Source organism: Mustelus asterias, chromosome 8 (assembly GCF_964213995.1).
Source record: "Mustelus asterias chromosome 8, sMusAst1.hap1.1, whole genome shotgun sequence".
NCBI classification, from domain to species: Eukaryota; Metazoa; Chordata; class Chondrichthyes; order Carcharhiniformes; family Triakidae; genus Mustelus; species Mustelus asterias.
Genome location: NC_135808.1, coordinates 65,347,746 through 65,366,638, shown reverse-complemented (window position 1 = coordinate 65,366,638; position 18,893 = coordinate 65,347,746). Strand labels below are relative to the sequence as shown.

General features: G+C 43.3%; 1 protein-coding gene across 4 annotated transcripts in view; it reads left to right on the top strand.

Moving 5' to 3' along the window:
• Window positions 1-18,893, top strand: part of dnm3a (dynamin 3a) — a 258,801-nt gene that overhangs the window by 90,527 nt on the left and 149,381 nt on the right. For 3 of the 4 annotated variants that reach the window (XR_013498526.1, XM_078218073.1, XM_078218074.1), the window contains exons 13-15: window positions 1,733-1,784; window positions 2,646-2,675; window positions 18,327-18,440. Coding sequence is in view for 3 of the 4 variants with exons in the window: in XM_078218073.1 (XP_078074199.1) it covers window positions 1,733-1,784; window positions 2,646-2,675; window positions 18,327-18,440 (196 nt within the window). In the remaining variant the exon portion in view is untranslated. The remainder of the gene's footprint in view (window positions 1-1,732; window positions 1,785-2,645; window positions 2,676-18,326; window positions 18,441-18,893) is intronic. The other variant, XM_078218075.1, reaches the window with a different exon arrangement.

Here is an 18,893-nt window from a genome sequence, read left to right as displayed (position 1 = left end):
GAGAGAGGGAGAGGGAGGGACAGGAGAGAGGGAGAGGGAGGGACAGGAGAGAGGGAGAGGGAGGGACAGGAGAGAGGGAGAGGGAGGGACAGGAGAGAGGGAGAGGGAGGGACAGGAGAGAGGGAGAGGGAGGGACAGGAGAGAGGGAGAGGGAGGGACAGGAGAGAGGGAGAGGGAGGGACAGGAGAGAGGGAGAGGGAGGGACAGGAGAGAGGGAGAGGGAGGGACAGGAGAGAGGGAGAGGGAGGGACAGGAGAGAGGGAGAGGGAGGGACAGGAGAGAGGGAGAGGGAGGGACAGGAGAGAGGGAGAGGGAGGGACAGGAGAGAGGGAGAGGGAGGGACAGGAGAGAGGGAGGGACGAGGGAGAGGGAGGGACAGGGGAGAGGGAGGGACAGCAGAGAGGGAGAGGGAAGGACAGGAGAGAGGGAGAGGGAGGGACAGGAGAGAGGGAGGGATGATGCACTATCAATCAAGCAAAGACTAGTTTGTATGCAAGAACAAATAGGCTTTTATTCGCAAAAGACTTAGAGCACACACATGCTGATGAACTGAGGCAGTGCGGTTGGGAGCAGTCACCTTTATACCTGGACCAGGGGGGAGGAGTCTCAGGCAGGGCCAGCAGGGGCATGCCTTTGCATGTCACACACGCACACAGGCAATAAGCTTAACAGTGGTTTACCACAAGGGACAGGAGAGAGGAAGAGGGAGGGACAGGAGAGAGGGAGGGACAGGGGAGAGGGAGGGACAAGAGAGAGGGAGAGGGAGGGACAGGAAAGAGGGAGGGACAGGAGAGAGGGAGAGGGAGGGACAGGAGAGAGGGAGAGGGAGGGACGGGGAAAGGGAGGGACAGGAGAGAGGGAGGGACAGGAGACACAGAGACATACAGAGGGAGGGAAAGGAAAGAGGGAGGGAATGGACAGCAAGAGAATGCATGGGAAAGGGGAGCGAGAGAGCGTGGGAAAGGAGAGCAAGAGAGAGAGAGAGTGCGAAAGGAGAGAGACAGATATACACACGCACGTGCACACACACACACACACACACACACCGTGGGAAAGGATATCAAACAAAAGGCTGAGCTGAGTTTCAGGAGTGCTATGGGTGAGACAAAGAGGCTACTCAGGAATTGTTTGGGTGACTTCTGTCATTTATTTTAGTTTGCAATTTTGTCCAGCTAGGGGAATGCACAGAAATGCATACGTATGGTACGGCATTTCAACATGCACATTGTCTTTTTCTGGGTGAGAAATGTCTAAAGAAACATCGATCCCCTTAAAGTCGTGATTTTTGGGAATACAGCCACAACTTTATGCGAGGACCTTATGTATAGGCTAAAGCAACTGAAAGGAAAGTTGAGGACAGACAGCAGGAAGGTCTTTTTCAAAGAAATTGATGCTGATTGGTTGTCAAGTGAACTCTGATAGAACGGTTGCCATGGAGAATGCACCAGGGAACAGTTAACTGCCAAAGCATGTTTAAATTCAAACCAGGTAGGTTGACTCTGATTGGTCAAGGCACCAATCAGCACCCTCTTACCATGTGGCGTAAGTTGTTGCTACCTTTGAGATTTGGTATTCTTGCAAATCTATCCTGGTGAGTGCATGTCTCCTTTTTCAGCAATACACAAACTAAATCATTAATTAGTTGATGTGTTTTTTCCGTGGGTATCTGAAGGATTTATCTAACTTGCTAGATATTCATCCTGTGGAACTTCTTGCATTTATTTTTCTGTAGTGCCCAACAAAGGACTAGTCAACTTTGCAAGAAGCACACTGTTGGGAATCAGGTATGAGTGCTTTTACTTTTGTGTTAAGGTCCAAATAGATGCATGCATCACGCTTCTGCAGCTTTAGTTTAATTTTCATTCTTCACAATAGTTTTTACAAATGCAGGTATTTTTTTCCCAACATTGTTTACTGCAATATTTACTGTAGTACCATTTAGGATTTTGTTGAGTTGTTTTTGAAATCCATCTTTTTGAGCATAGCCTGATTGACTTTGGATAAATATTTCAAAGCCATTTTTCTCTTCTAATCACCGCCACCATCTGTGCTAAATTAACTTCCTTTCTACTCATCTTCTGTTGCCTTTTTCCCTTCCAATGATCCTCCATCACAACTAATTGCACTTTGTTTACAACTTTTTTTTGTTAATGCTTGGAAGAAGAATTATTGGTGAGTAATCAATGTGTGCCTTTGTGTAGTGTAATTTACTAGTTCAGACATGTGCATACCTTCATTAAGTGCTAAAGAGAAGGCCTTCAAGCTGAGGGCAGGGTGTCTGTTTCACTGAAGTTTTGATATAATGTCAAGTGGTTGCCTCTACTATGTGGAGAGCTTCATTTTTGCTGGTGTCTGTTGCAATAGATTTGATTAGAGTTAATTCTAAAACTTCTACCGTGTAAAATTTAGTAATTTAATGTGGTTTGGAAACCACAAAATCCATTTCACTAATTATTTTTAAGAGAGTTAAATTTATCAGGGAATTATTATAATTCAGTACAGGTATATGGCAACCAATTACTGTGAAACTGTGCAACAGGCACTTAAAGACATTTTCAACTTAATGTTTTAAAATATGTATCTTAAATCCCAAATTTTTACCAATGTATTTCTTGTTGTATTCCTTCTGTTTTTTGCCATTTCAGGACTCTCATCTTCCACTCTTGAGGCAAATTGTACGGGCTAAGATTTTGTAAGATACACTACCAGTTTACTACTGAGCATTGAAACTTTTATGTCAGCTCACCTATAACCAAATAACACATTGATCTTCAGTTTGCTATTAACCTTTTTGGACATTTACATATTTTTCACCTTTAATGCACAGAAAAAATGATATATTTTATCCATTTACTAAGAGTTACTAACTACGTTGATGCACATGTATGAACTAGTATGTCTTTGAGCTGAAATAGATACGCCAGTGCAAATATGTAAAACAGCACATGGATTCTAGTCTCCATGTTTATAATATCAAATTACAATTTGACAATTTCATTATCCAGGTCTTTTTCATTGGGTTTTCAAGCTGGCTTCAACTCTTGTGAATAAGTGAATGTATATAAACCTTGAATCTATAACGGTAGCTTTGTACTGCCTAGTTAAGTAGCTATACAGTATCAACAGTCTATCGATCATTTGTGACAATTCACACGTCATATTTATATCTTTGACCTTTACCAACTGAGTGTGTTTGAAATTTTGTCTAATTTTACATAGCTTTCATGTCATAATTTTACACCTTGGACAGCCTATTGGTAGTTTCCGCTTTACTGTTTTCAAAAACTGTTAACTGAGCAGAATTGATGAGACGTGGATAATGAAACCTGCTCCTCTAATTTTGTGCATGTTTGGTGAGATATATGTTGATATATTAGGCTACTAACAATTTCAGCCTTTTAGAAATTTGTGAGCATCTTGCTGAACTTTAGCTCTGTTCTGATTTGATCTGTCACTTTGATTGGTGATCACAGTCTTTTTTTTTAATGAGACTTGAAATATTTAGTCTTCCAGTCTGTTTTGTCTCAACTCCAATGGAATATCTGTCTTGTGTTAAGTGTTTCAAGCATAAGAGTTTTATGTCTGTATTCCGCAATAAGATCCTCAGTATTTTTGATACCCATATGCGTATAATACATGGTGGAAAAGTATATATAAAGATTTTTTGTGAATACAATTGTGTTTTGTGACTTCAAACATATTAGTTTCATGATTTTATTATGTGATATTTGTGAAAATTCAGAGTCACAGAGCACTTGTTCTGTGGACTTTTCAAAGAACTTTGGTGATAGATACAAAAACTGAATTTAGTTAAATTAAGTCATGAGGCAGACATATTAATTCAGATTTTTAAATTTGAATGATACATGACTACAGCTTATTTGAAGTATGAATTAGAAAGAGCAGGACATTTTGTTCTAAGTGTGCCAATGTTCTTATCTTTGTGGATTAAGATATGGATTTGTAGATCTGTTGATTTTGTACTTGACATCACGTTAAAAATCCTATTTTAAATGGCTTGGATTTTGCGATCAGCTCCAAAGTGACAGCGCTCGCCGTTGGCCTCAAAGAAAGCTGCCCACAAAGATTTAACAATCTCTGTGGCATACATGTCCCTTTTCGCAATGCCAGTTCGAATCTGCCACCAAGTCTAGGGGGTCTCTGGGTGTCCAGCAATAGTGATGGCATCAAGCAGGGTAAGCAATCAATGACATTGAAGTATTTTCAGTCAGAAAACCAGGGAGTAAAATGCAGTAGATTTTTCACTTTTAACGGGAGCAGGAATATCATAAACAAATATTTAAAGAAAAGATGTTTAAAAAAGTATGGTTTTCTTTTATCATAATTGAGAAATTTGACATTCGACAAATGTGCCAATAGATTTTCAAGGTCAGTGAGCCTGTTCAGCAGTAATTAAAGTATGTCATTAAAGGTCCAGGTACCTTCATTCAGTAATTTAGAACTTTTAAAAGATTTTTTTTGCAAGATTGATATTGTAAAATAGCAATTTGTTTTCAGTTCGGTGATTTCTATTTGATTGCAGTCTGTGGGGAATTCAACAGCATACCCAATGGGGAAGTGTAGAATCACTGACTGCAACTTCTGGATTTTCAACTCCACATATTACTGCCAGTTTCAGAGGAGTAATGAAAGTGAATAATAACAGTTTTGCATATCTTAAGATCTGAGCCAATTTATTTCCTAGCCACAGATAGATCCTATGTATTGCCAGTGTGTTCCATAAGTGCTTACTTATGCTTTGTGTATATAAAACTGGGGGAATAGTCTTCAGGTTGTCAAATTATTGTCTAAATGTTATAGAAATGAATGCTTCATATTCATCTGGTCAACAAGTTATTGTGCCAGATGCGGCTGCTATGTATTTTAGCAAAGTTTGTGCTTGTGTTCACAAGAATATCAATAAAGTAAAGTAAAGTTTATTTATTAGTCACAAGTAAGGCTTGCATTAACACTGCAATGAAGTTACTGTGAAATTCCCCGAGTCGCCACAGTCCAGCACCTGTTCGGGTCAATGCACCTAACCAGCACGTCTTTCACAATGCGGGAGGGAACCCGCACAGACACGGGGAGAACGTGCAAACTCCACACAGACAGTGACCCAAGCCGGGAATCGAACCCGGGTCCCTGGCGCTGTGAGGCAGCAGTGCTACCGTGCCACCCCTTGCTTTGCCTTCTATAGATTTAAATATCGATACTACAAACATCCACACCATTTTTAATCACACATTAAGTAATACTTTAAAACTGTATAAGCATCTCACTATTTTATTTTTCTTTACCAACTTTCTCAACATTTTATTATTTTCCTTTCTTAACTATATTTGTTTATCATTCTTTCACTGACTTTTTCTGGGTAGGGAAAAACATTGAGTTTTCTGTGTTAGTGTTAATTCTGTGCATACAATGTTGCTGGCTTGCAAATGAATTGTTTTTGGTCTCTGTGAGCTGAAATATGGAGACGGTGGTGAAATTGTAATCTGTTGTTGTATTTTTCTACTCTGTGCACGGCAGTGGAGGTTAGTCACAGTGTGACCAACAATCAACTCAATCCCATCAGCAGGTTAGAAATGCAGCAGAAAAGAGCCATTAGCGCAGCGGGCTGGGAAAATGTTGCATCGGCCGATTTGCGGGGGTTGTGCGAGCGTTCGAGCCTCGCTTGCATCACCCAGCACTGGATCTCCGGCGGCGTTTGCTTTGCACTGGAAGTATAATTCAAATTTCATTAGCGGGCCTGGGACTGAAGTCTCCAGGCCCGCTAGCATCTCCCACCCCGCCAGAGTATTTCACTCCATTGGGGAACATGGGGCTCCCCACATTCGGGGAGCTAGCGGCCTGACCCCGCTGGAGTGAAGGGAGGCAATTGGGGTCCCCCCAATATCCAGGGGGCACATTGGCATTGACCATCAGGTATGGGGCAGTGCCCGGCGGGGTGCCTCGGGGACGATCTGTCGGAGTTGGGGGGGTCCTGCTGCCACTCTACATAGGGATCATAGGGGAAGCAGGGAGGCCAGCAATGGTGCGGGGTGGGGGGGGGGGGGGGGTCGGGACTGTGGGGGGGTTACTATTGGGGGTGAATCGGGTGGGGGGGAGGCTGGAGAATGCAGCGGGCCGGGAAGGGGGGTCGTGTTGTGCCCGGGAATGATTGGGGGAGCAAACGATTGGGCCGTGAGGGTGGCCAGCAATCAAGCTGGCCAGCAATTGGGAGGCCATCAATGCGGGGGCACTGCGCATGTGCTGATCCCGGCACTGACAAATTGGTGCATGCACAGAGGCCCACTGATTTCAGCCTCTGCAGTGCGAATAGGTCCCACTCCCTGACATTTAATATTCACGCTGGTGGCCTCTGCAGTGCACAGAGTGTGGGAGATTCTTCTCTGAACTCTCACTGAAAAAAACACCATGAATTACTCCAGTTTTCACACAAATCTGACACCTAGAATTTTTTTGGGAGAATTCCGCCAATGATCTCTGCAACAATTCAATCTATATTTTACACAGTTATATTGGGCTGGATTTTATGGTTTCTGGTGGGATAAGGAAACTGCAGTCCATTTGCTCCTGCTTGATTCAACATGCATTTCAGCATATCAAATCCAGTGTCGGCCAGCCAAAGCAGCCAGCAGGAAGGAATACAGACCAATTAGTGTGTGAAGGGGGACTCCGTGCCCAATTGGGCATCTAAAGCTGGATGTCTGATGGGAGATGGGGTTAGGCCACTAACCAGAAGGAGGCTCCGGCCACCAATTTAAAAGCCCGCTTGCCTCTCACTCTCTCCTTAATTCTTATGCCAGCCTATAAAAACTGAGCAAATAAAGTCTACTAACACCCAAATGCTGCCTCTCTCTTCAACAAACTCTGCTGCTATCTGCAACTGTGATTCCATTCACCGCCACCCCACACCTGGCATAACACGCTCCCAACATTCTTCCCATGTGACCAGCAAAAAATGGAGTAGGCAACAAAACGTTGCAATTGATTGGCTTTTTAACAAGCTCAATAACTTGTTAATTGATTTTCTTAAAACAGCAGATAGGCTTCTGATTTTGGCACCCACTTGCCTTCTGTCATGATGCCATATTTTATACAAGCGTGTGGTGGCTGCCTACCCAATCCAAATCCAACCCATATGGATATGAGACAAAGATAGGTATGTGGAGTTAGACCATATATCAGCTATGACCTCATTGAATGACACAAAAGGCTCCAAGGGCTAAATGGCCTACTTCTGTTCCTTTGTCCCTCATCATTGATTTATAAATGTCAGACTTACTTTCGTGGATTTTCTTTTACTTTAGGTAAAATTTTAATTGAATTATTTGCACTTGTCTTTCTGCCCCAGTCACCATTCTCTGACTGGCCTGCAATCTATTGACTGAAGTGATGCATGCTGACTTATAAATCTTTGCTGCTCACAACATCACATCCGAGAGAAAGAACCTGCTGCTTGTGGAATTACAAAGAATAGCCTGTGTTGAAGCTTTCCATAGAACAATGCACAGCACACCAAAATGAGCCACTACGACATCAAAATAGTTTGTTTTTCACATCAAAACATTCATATTGATAAATAATTCTTCCTAATTTCTGCGTCCTTGAGGAGCTAATTCTTGCTGGATATTGGTCCCAGTACATTGCCTGTGGGTTGTTCATCACAAAGCTGGACACTGAAGATTGGCAAGCTATTTTACCATGGAACTTACCACAGCTGAATCCGGCCCTGTACTCCAGCATGTACTTCACATGCATTTTTCAGCAGGGTCACTGGATAAAGATCAAAAGAGACATCCTGCCTCTTTTTTTCAGTGTTGGCTAAGGTTGAAGCTGACATTACAGCTTCTACCCGAGGGTGAGAATAAGTTAACTCAGATCAGAATTCAGATGGAACTTAATGATTTCTGTGGCTCAGTATATAACAGGTGGTGTCCATATTCAGGAAGCCATTGGGGAACTTAAATTCTCTATCATGAAAAGCCGTTAGAAAGATTGTGTTACACAAAGCCATTATTTATGAGTAGGGATAAAGCATGCTTTTGTTCATAGCTTTTATTATGTTGGTTTTATTTCATTAAATTTCATTTCTCTTCTTTGTAATTCTGTACTGGACTCAATAATAAACGTGTCTGATCATCTCAAGCAGAGTAAATTCTTCTCCATCCCCTGCCCCCACCTAGTCACAATTCTTGTCCAGTAAAATGTGAACAAACTGCCTTGCCTACAGTTCACTTCTCCCTACTTGTAATGTTACTGAACAGAGAAGTTGTGCAGAACTGAGGTCCCCAGCAATTCATCAGCACTTTTAAAACAGGGCAAGTGTAGAGTTTGTGAGACATCAGAAAGTTCACAATAGGTTTTAGGTAGGTAAAACAAGTAGGTTTTAGTGGAAAATCAAAAGCCATTGAAAATAAAAAAATAAAAAATTGAATTGTGATGAAAGATTTGAAAGAAAAAATATTTATCTTCTCAAGTCTTCAGAAGTCATATTAAATTATTATGACATAATAATGTCATATTATTATGACATACTAATGTCATAATTAGTGACATTAATTATGTGCCTCTCCAAATGACTCCAGCAGCTTTAAACATTCTCCTACCAGGTTTAGAGTCCACAAGTTTGGCTTTGGCCACCCCACCAGTGAAAATCATATCATCCTGAGTTGGCTGCACTTTAGCATGTATTACTGGCTTTGTAAACCATAAATGTGCACATTCGCACCCGTCCCCATTTCCCCACCCTGTGAAAATGGTAGGTGTTGAGTTTGTGGGCAGAAATTCTGGACTTGGGCCTCTGGGGCCATTTTTGTTCTGATGGGGAACCCCTCCATCTTTACAAAAGTTCAGGGAACAGTGTTTTAAGCCTTCCTATCGCTTAGAATTGTGAAAGATTTGCAAATCATATTCTGGTAGCACTCTAAAGGTTTAAATCTCAATCTATGTCTACAAGACAGGAAGTGCAGAGTCTTTCCCTGGATGCGAATCCTAATGTGATTAGTTATGGCCCAGATTTTCATCACTGAATTGGCAGAATTCCTGGCTCTGAGAATCTGACCCTTAAAAGTGGCTGGAAATTGGATATTCAGTCCAGGGCAGGGCTGCAGTGTTGTGGGCTGGATTTAAAGTCAAAGTGGTGACTTGGAAGAACTACCCAGAGTGGAGGCAGGCTGGTCAGAAGGCCAGCACAGTAAGAAGTCTCACAACACCAGGTTAAAGTCCAACAGGTTTATTTGGTAGCAAAAGCCACTAGCTTTCGGAACGCTGCTCCTTCATCAGGTAAGTGGGAGTTCTGTTCACAAACGGCATATAAACACACAAACTCAATTTACGAAATAATGGTTGGAATGTGAGTCTTTACAGGTAATCAAGTCTTAAAGATACAGACAATGTGAGTGGAGAGAGGGTTAAGCACAGGTTAAAGAGAAGTGTATTGTCTCCAGCTGGGACAGTTAGTGAGATTTTGCAAGCCCAGGCAAGTCATGGGGGTTACAGATAGTGTGACATGAACCCAAGATCCCGGTTGAGGCCGTCCTCATGTGTGCGGAACTTGGCTATCAGTTTCTGCTCAGCAATTCTGCGTTGTCGTGTGTCGTGAAGGCTGCTTTGGAGAACGCTTACCCAAAGATCAGAGGCCGAATGCCCTTGACCGCTGAAGTATTCCCCAACAGGAAGAGAACACTCTTGCCTGGTGATTGTCAAGCGGTGTCCATTCATCTGTTGTCATAGCGTCTGTGTGGTCTCCCCAATGTACCATGCCTCGGGACATCCTTTCCTGCAGCGCATCAGGTAGACAACGTTGGCCGAGTTGCAAGAGTATGTACCGTGGATGGAGCATGGTGTTCTCATGTGAGATGATGGCATTCGTGTCGATGATCCGGCACGTCTTGCAGAGGTTGCTGTGACAGGGTTGTGTGGTGTCGTGGTCACTGTTCTCCTGAAGGCTGGGTAGTTTGCTGCGGACAATGGTCTGTTTGAGGTTGTGCGGTTGTTTGAAGGCAAGAAGTGGGGGTGTGGGGATGGCCTTGGCGAGATGTTCGTCTTCATCAATGACATGTTGAAGGCTCTGGAGAAGATGTCGTAGTTTCTCCGCTTTGGGGAAGTACTGGGCGACGAAGGGCACTCTGTCCGCCATGTCCCATGTTTGTCTCCTGAGGAGGTCAGTGCGGTGTTTCGCTGTGTCACGTCGGAACTGTCGATCGATGAGTCGAGCGCCATATCCTGTTCTTATGAGGGCATCTTTCAGCGACTGGAGGTGTCTGTTGCAATCCTCCTCATCTGAGCAGGTCCTGTGTATACGGAGGGTTGTCCGTAGGGGATGGCTTCTTTAACGTGTTTAGGGTGGAAGCTGGAGAAGTGGAGCATCGTGAGGTTATCCGTGGGCTTGCGGTACAGTGAAGTGCTGAGGTGACCGTCCTTGATGGAGATGCATGTGTCCAAGAATGCAACCGATTCCGGAGAGTAGTCCATGGTGAGTCTGATGGTGGGATGGAACTTGTTGATGTCATCATATAGTTGTTTCAGTGATTGAGGCAGTGTCCCGAGGCATGGTACATTGGGGAGACCATGCAGATGCTACGACAACGGATGAATGAACACCGCTCGACAATCATCAGGCAAGAGTGTTCTCTTCCTGTTGGGGAACACTTCAGCGTTCACGGGCATTCGGCCTCTGATCTTCGGGTAAGCATTCTCCAAGGTGGCTTTCACGACACACGACAACACAGAATTGCTGAGCAGAAACTGATAGCCAAGTTCCGCACACATGAGGATGGCTTCAACCGGGATCTTGGGTTCATGTCACACTATCTGTAAACCCCATGACTTGCCTGGGCTTGCAAAATCTTACTAACTGTCCCGGCTGGAGACAATACACATCTCTTTAACCTGTGCTTAACCCTCTCTCCACTCGCATTGTCTGTACCTTTAAGACTTGATTACCTGTAAAGACTCACATTCCAACCATTATTTCGTAAATTGAGTTTGTGTGTTTATATGCCGTTTGTGAACAGAACTCCCACTTACCTGACGAAGGAGCAGCGTTCCGAAAGCTAGTGGCTTTTGCTACCAAATAAACCTGTTGGACTTTAACCTGGTGTTGTGAGACTTCTTACTGTGTTTACCCCAGTCCAACGCCGGCATCTCCACATCATGACTACCATCGAGAAGGCTAGCCTCAGTGATCCAGCACTATGTCCAAACTTTGAAAATGAAATATCCCTTCAACCCTCGCCTACACATTCTTATTCTTCATACATGCCATTCCATGTCCCCCACCCACCCCATGGGCCCCCTCATACCCTCACTACTAACTTATGTTCCTCCACCCACTCCAGGACCCTATGTAGTCCCTATGTCTACTCATGTCAACCTATATCCACCACGTATTTCCCTTAGGCCTACCATATCAACTCACCCAGTATCCACCAGGGGCATACCTCAGGACCTATACTGAAATAAGATAAAATAAAGTTCTAAATGTCTATTGTAGACTTTATTGAGAAAACACATTTGTGAAAACCCATGTCGGACATTTACATTCCTTCAACCAATGTTTCATTCAAGTGCACAATCCCTTCAAACAACAAGCATTTGAACCCATAGTTCCACTTCAAAAAGTCTATACTCACCTTTAGCTGTCGGTCAAACTGTAAAATGGCAGGCACCCCACTGTGATAATGGATGGTCGTGAAATCAATCATTCATCAGTAATACAGTGATGAAAGCCCTCTGATTTATGTCGACAGAGTGAAATAGCAAACAATTTTTTCCAAACATTTTTGTTCAATGATTTAAAGCCAACAGCTCCCTCTCTCAGACCCTTCTGACATTTTTGGCAGGTCCTCTTGACTCTTTTGACAGGTCAGTTGACAGTTCAATGAGCTTGACAGTTTATGAATTTATGCACCTTTTGTGCACACTCATGCTGATTTTTCCCATTCTACAGGGCACCTTACCTCTCCCAAAGGGCACCTGATCTACCCCAAAGGAAACTGGACCTCCAATAAAGGGCACTTTACCTCCAACAACGAGTACCTGACCTATCCGTAAGGTGTCCCAGGACCAGATCCAAAAGGGTACCTTTACCTCCCCTGGCTATCCAGATGAATCCACAATGTTTAGATTTGCTCTTAACAGTTCGAATCTGAAAATTCTGCGTTTCACACCCCAACGTGATCAAAATTCCACTTGAGTAGAGGTAGCTGACGATTTAAATGGTCAGGCGCTCTCATAAAATGTACATGCTGGAAATGCATCCCAACCCCAATCCCACCACCACAAAAATGAGAATTGCTGTGTTTGAGGGCGGACCTTGTGATTCTCAGTAAGCTCTCACCAGAGAGACTTTCCATCATGGCAAAAACCTGGGTCTATGTGCTCCAGCAGTATTGTCCTTTTGGTCTCCTATATATCCGTCAGTCCCAAGGTAGAAAGTTAATCTGGTCCTGGCAATCATTTCTGCAATCCACGAGTAATTATGCTTTATTGTTCTTATTGGGGAAAGTGCCTCCAGAAACATAGAAAAACATAGAACATAGAAAAACTACAGCACAAAACAGGCCCTTCGGTCCCACAAGTTGTGCCGAACATATCCCTACCTTTTAGGCCTACCTATAACCCTCCATCCTATTAAGTCCCATGTACTCATCCAGGAGTCTCTTAAAAGACTCTATTGAGTTTGCCTCCACCACCACTGACCGCAGCCGATTCCACTCGCCCACCACCCTCTGTGTGAAAAACGTCCCCCTAACATTTCCCCTGTACCTACACCCCAGCACCTTAAACCTGTGTCCTCTCGTAGCAACCATTTCCACCCTGGGAAAAAGCCTCTGAGAGTCCACCCGATCTATGCCTCTCAACATCTTATTCACCTCTATTAGGTCTCCTCTCATCCTACGTCTCTCCAAGGAGAAAAGACCGTGCTCCCTCAGCCTATCCTCATAAGGCATGCCACTCAATCCAGGCAACATCCTTGTAAATCTCCTCTGCACCCTTTCAATCTTTTCCACATCCTTCCTGTAATGAGGCGACCAGAACTGAGCACATTACTCCAAGTGGGGTCTGACGAGGGTCTTATATAGCTGCATCATTATCCCTGGACTCCTAAACTCAATCCCTCGATTGATAAAGGTCAGCACACCATACACCTTCTTAACCACCTCCTCCACCTGCGGGGCCGATTTTAGAGTCCTATGGACCCGGACCCCAAGGTCCGTCTGATCCTCTACAGTACTAAGAGTCTTTCCCTTTATATTGTACTCCTTCATCCCATTTGACCTGCCAAAATGGACCACTACGCATTTATCTGGGTTGAAGTCCATCTGCCACTTCTCCACCCAGTCTTGCATCCTATCTATGTCCCTCTGTAACTTCTGACATCCCTCCAGACTATCCACAACCCCACCAACCTTTGTGTCATCGGCAAACTTACCAACTCATCCCTCCACTTCCTCATCTAGGTCATTTATGAAAATGACAAACAGCAAGGGTCCCAGAACAGATCCCTGGGGCACACCACTTTTGAAAATAAATACTTTTGAATTGAAAGGACTTGATTATTGAATTTTCTCAGGCATTTAGCTTTTATGTGGTCTGTTTTAAAATAAAGCTTTACAAAGTCCAGTGCTCCTCCATAGAAGCCATTGGTGGTATATGCAATCTATCAATTGGAGGACAATGAATGTGTTCCAGTGACATAAACCTTGGAAAATGTCTACTTTTCGGTGTTGGTGGTTGCATTTCAGTTTTTCGGACTAATTATACGCTATCTTAGACATTTTAATTGGATTAAAGGTCTCTGATCCACATTGCTTGCTGTAGAAACTGAGAATTCTTATTGCCTTTAACCTACACAAGTGTGATGCACTTGTTGACAAACGTAGGGTAAATACTTCTACTACAGTCAATGTGTGCTGGTGGAGGGCATTAATTGTGGTTTCAGCTGAGCACATATAAAGAAATTGGGGGCTGGTTGAGTTGGAAGATAGCTGCTTGTAATGTTTCATTCTGAATAAGTACAAGACTGAGTTAAGATTGACTCTAGTATCACCCTTCATCAACAGGCTTTCTGGAGGTTAAAAGTGTGCCGTAAAGTACGTGGTTCTTGGTTGATATATTTACATGCCACTGTAAGTTAGATTTCAATGACTCATACATTTTCGAAGGACAGTGCCACATGCGCCTAATGCCAGGCTAATAGCTTTCTTGATTTGGTTCAGGTTATCCACCAGCCTCCAGCACTGTTATTTGTCGTGGAAACTAGGTAAAAGAGGCAGGCCGACAAAAAAGGATATTTTTTACTGAAATGGAAACCTTATTTTTGAAGGGGAAAAGAGAGTGTGGGAAGCAATTCCTCTGTTTCTGCAAAACATTAAACTTTCAGTCTTGCAAGTTCAAGATACTCAAATACTCAGGATAGCTGGTTACTTTGGGTATTTGAGGCACTCATTAGACACCTAAATCTGTAATTTCACATTGGGTTCCAAGCTACTTTGTTATATAATGTTTTCATTCCTCCAAGATGTTTAGAAAATGGTCGGACGGTGGATGGAGTAAAGTCAAAAATTAACTTTTTTGTGTGTAGCTTTTATCTTATTTTTCAGATTGGAAATTGAGAGCATGTTTTAATGCAGTGTAGAATGGGCTAAAAACAGGTCCAATATCTATTACAGTTAGGACTTGGGAAAGAAAGGCAATATGAAAGACTATTCCACTAGAAGTAGAGCTATTGTCAAACTTAATATCCATCAATTCCTTTTTCTTGTTCAAGCAGTTTTCAAAGACACTCATTCAAAAGACGTAGGCAGAAATGCCATTTTAAGAGCGATTCCATGATCCCAGTATAGAAACCATGTTTGGAGGGAACTGAGAAAGGTGATAGGGCTACAGCATTACAGCCAAGGATTATCCAACCTATGCTTCTGTCGAGTAAGGCTTCCTGATGGGAGTGTAGGAATACGGAATCAACTTTTTCCTTTCTTATTCTGTTATACTTGTTCTCACAGATAAGACTTTATTACTGCCTTCGACTGCAGGCAGAAAATGTGACAAGGGTTTTAGTTACCGCCTCAAATTTGGGTGATGTAGCCTGATGTGCACATTTTTGCGTCACCAATGTCATTGCCAAACACCAAGAATGCATATACTGCACATTTGGGGAAAAGGGATTCATTTTTTTAAACCTCAAAATGAGCTAAGAATTCAAATCATTTAGAAAATTCAGTTTAAGAAACAAAGTTATTCTATTCCCTTTTTAATGAGGAAAAGCAGATTAATAATCTAACAAAAAATTGATTTTTATTTTATAGAAGACAAAGTGCCTGTTTGTTCAACGATCGTGCTCAATATTGCTAGTCATTTAAAAATTGTTGAGCCTATATTCTTGATTTTTTTGGCTTTTTGCTGCTCTATGTCCAAATATGCTATAATCTTAATGTCAGTGTGTTATACTCAAGTCATTTTCATTGTAATTCAGGCAAAGAGTGCAGAGTTATGAGCAGGCTTCTCCCAAAAAATTACTAAGTGTCATTTTGAGCGAGAAAACGGTGCAATGCAGGCGTGAATCTGATCTTCCCGCACTTAGTCATTTTTGGGAGGGAAAGTGGTGGGCGGGGGGGTGCACCAGTTTGGAGAGGATCAGGGCCTAAAGTTGAAGCCCAGTTTCACAGAGATTGGAGTGCCTTTTTAAAAATTGAAATTGAAGAGCCCCCCCCCCCCCCATCTTCCCCCATGGACATCAGGACATCAGCATTGATCGCCGGTCTGATTCCCCTCCCACCCCCCAAACATTGTTTGCTGACCAGATCTCTTCCACCATGTCCCCACCCCCGCACCCGAACATTGATCGCTGATATCGGAGCCCTCCCAATGAGTTCCCCTTCATGACCCATTCCACTCATACCCAGTCCCCCAGCGGACTGCCCAGCTATGTTCCCCAACTACGTGGGGACTTCCATGGCCTCCAACGTCCCCCACCGCCTCCCCAGTGCATGACTATCTTGACTGGTTTCCATTTGTGGAAACCCATAGTGGGTCATGCAATATTCCTGTTGTGCTTGAGGGTTGGTGAATCCCAGGAGCAGCAAGAAACTGGCTTAAAACTGACTAAGCATCTTTAAATGATGATTTAAATATGCTAATCTGGTTCTTGCCCTCGCTAGGCGAGAACCAGATTACATCAGGGCACAGCAGTGGGGAGATTCCCAAAGGGCATTCTCACTGGCGCTAAATATGCTAGGTTATTTTGCTTCTGGGGGAGCACTGTGATCTTAACATAAGAACATTAGAAAAAGGAGCAGGAGTAGGCCATCTAGCCCCTCGAACCTGCCCCGCCATTCAATAAGATCATGGCTGATCTGAAGTGGATCAGTTCCACTTACCCGCCTGATCCCTATCACCCCTAATTCCCTTACCGATCAGGAATCCATCTATCCGTGATTTAAACATATTCAACGAGGTAGCCTCCACCACTTCAGTGGGCAGAGAATTCCAGCGATTCACCACCCTCTGAGAGAAGAAGTTCCTCCTCAACTCTGTCCTAAACTGACCCCCCTTTATTTTGAGGCTGTGCCCTCTAGTTCTAGCTTCCTTTCTATGTGGAAAGAATCTCTCCACCTTTACCCTATCCAGCCCCTTCATTATCTTATAGGTCTCCATAAGATCCCCCCATAGCCTTCTAAATTCCAACGAGTGCAAACCCAATCTGCTCAGTCTCTCCTCATAATCAACACCCCTCATCTCTGGTATCAACCTGGTGAACCTTCTCTGCACTCCCTCCAAGGCCAATATATCCTTCTGCAAATAAGGGGACCAATACTGCACACAGTATTCCAGCTGCGGCCTCACCAATGCCCTGTACAGATGCAGCAAGACATCTCTGCTTTTATATTTTATTCCCCTTGCGATATAGGCCAACATCCCATTTGCCTCTTGATCACCTGTTGCACCTGCAGACTGGGTTTTTGCGTCTCATGCACAAGGACTCCCAGGTCCCTCTGCACAGCTGCATGTTGTAATTTCTTTCCATTTAGATAATAATCCAATTTGCTATTATTTCTTCCAAAGTGAATAACCTCGCATTTGTTAACGTTATACTCCATCTGCCAGATCCTCGCCCACTCACTCAGCCTGTCCAAATCTCTCTGCAGACCTTCTACACCCTCCACACGATTCACTTTTCCACTTATCTTTGTGTCGTCTGCAAACTTTGTTACCCTACACTCAGTCCCCTCCTCCAGATCGTCTATATAAATGGTAAATAGTTGAGGCCCCAGTACCGATCCCTGCGGCACGCCACTAGTTACCATCTGCCAACCAGAAAAGCACCCATTTATTCCGACTGTCTGCTTCCTGTCGGATAGCCAATCCCCAATCCACGCTAACACCCTACCCCCAACTCCGTGTGACCCAATCTTCTTCAGCAACCTTTTGTGAGGCACCTTATCAAACGCCTTTTGGAAATCCAAAAACACCACATTCACCGGTTCCCCTCCGTCAACCGCACTAGTCACATCTACATAAAAATCCAACAAGTTCGTCAAGCACGACTTTCCCCTCATGAATCTATGCTGTGTCTGCTTAATCAAACCATTCTTATCCAGATGGCCTGCTATTTCTTCTTTAATGATGGATTCCAGCATTTTCCCAACTACAGACGTTAAGCTAACCGGCCTTTTGTCTATTTCCTTTTTTAAACCGCGACGTAACATTAGCCGTTTTCCAATCCGCCGGCACTACCCCAGAAGTTCTATGAGCTCTATGTTCATTGGAGTACACATACCTTGTGTTGTCTCATCAGCAACCATGTTCACAATCACACTGTAAGAGTTTTAACAACACCAGGTTAAAGTCCAACAGGTTTATTTGGTAGCAAATGCCATTAGCTAATGGCATTTGCTACCAAATAAACCTGTTGGACTTCAACTTGGTGTTGTTAAAACTCTTACTGTGTTTACCCCAGTCCAACGCCGGCATCTCCACATCATCACAATCACACTTACAGCATAATGTATTGTGAAATGTAAATCAGCAGAGATGTGGTGTAATTCAAGTTGCATTAGACTTATCATGCAGCACCTATGCAGTGAAACCACTACTTTCAGGGGAGGTTTATCGCCAGTGTTATTTTGAAATTCAAAAGGTATGAACAGTATATGCTGCTAAGTCACGCTAACACTGCAAAAAATAACAAGGATCAGGTGTTAACTTTACAATATAAAGACAGCATTGTGACCACTTATTCAGGTAGACTAGTAAGTAGAAGTTATACTTTAACCAAGGTGTTATTTCTGTTTTTCTATCCAAATTTCCAATAGGTGATAAGAAAAGGTTGGCTCACCATCAGCAACATTAGCATCATAAAAGGAGGCTCCAAGGAATACTGGTTTGTACTGACTGCAGAGAGTCTCTGTTGGTTCAAGGACGAAGAGGTGAGAAGACATTTGTTTTCCCTTGCAACCATATAACCTACCATAATTATCCTATCCAAAGGATGTTGCCGTGCATGGCTATTGAATTCTTCAATCGCCAAGTGGGGTAGTGTATTGATTCACCAAACCTTTCAATGCTGAGTGTAGGATCTGGACCAATGTCCTCATTAGAAGTGAGAGAGAATTAAAGGGTGAGCCTTTCATTGTTAATGTTGAGTAACTGCTTCACTAATTTGGGGCTCTGTTTCATCAGCTGGCGAAGTAGCATGTGGCCAGGATGAAAATAATATGAGAAACATGTGGGGAAACACCGTGATAAATTTTAGAATACCTTTACTTCAGATCTGAGCAGGCAGTTGGAATGCCTATCTCTTTTCTATTACTTTTCTGGATCCTCTGTGAAATGTTTTCAAGACAGCCTTAACTTGGGCACAACTCCACAGTCTAAAAACA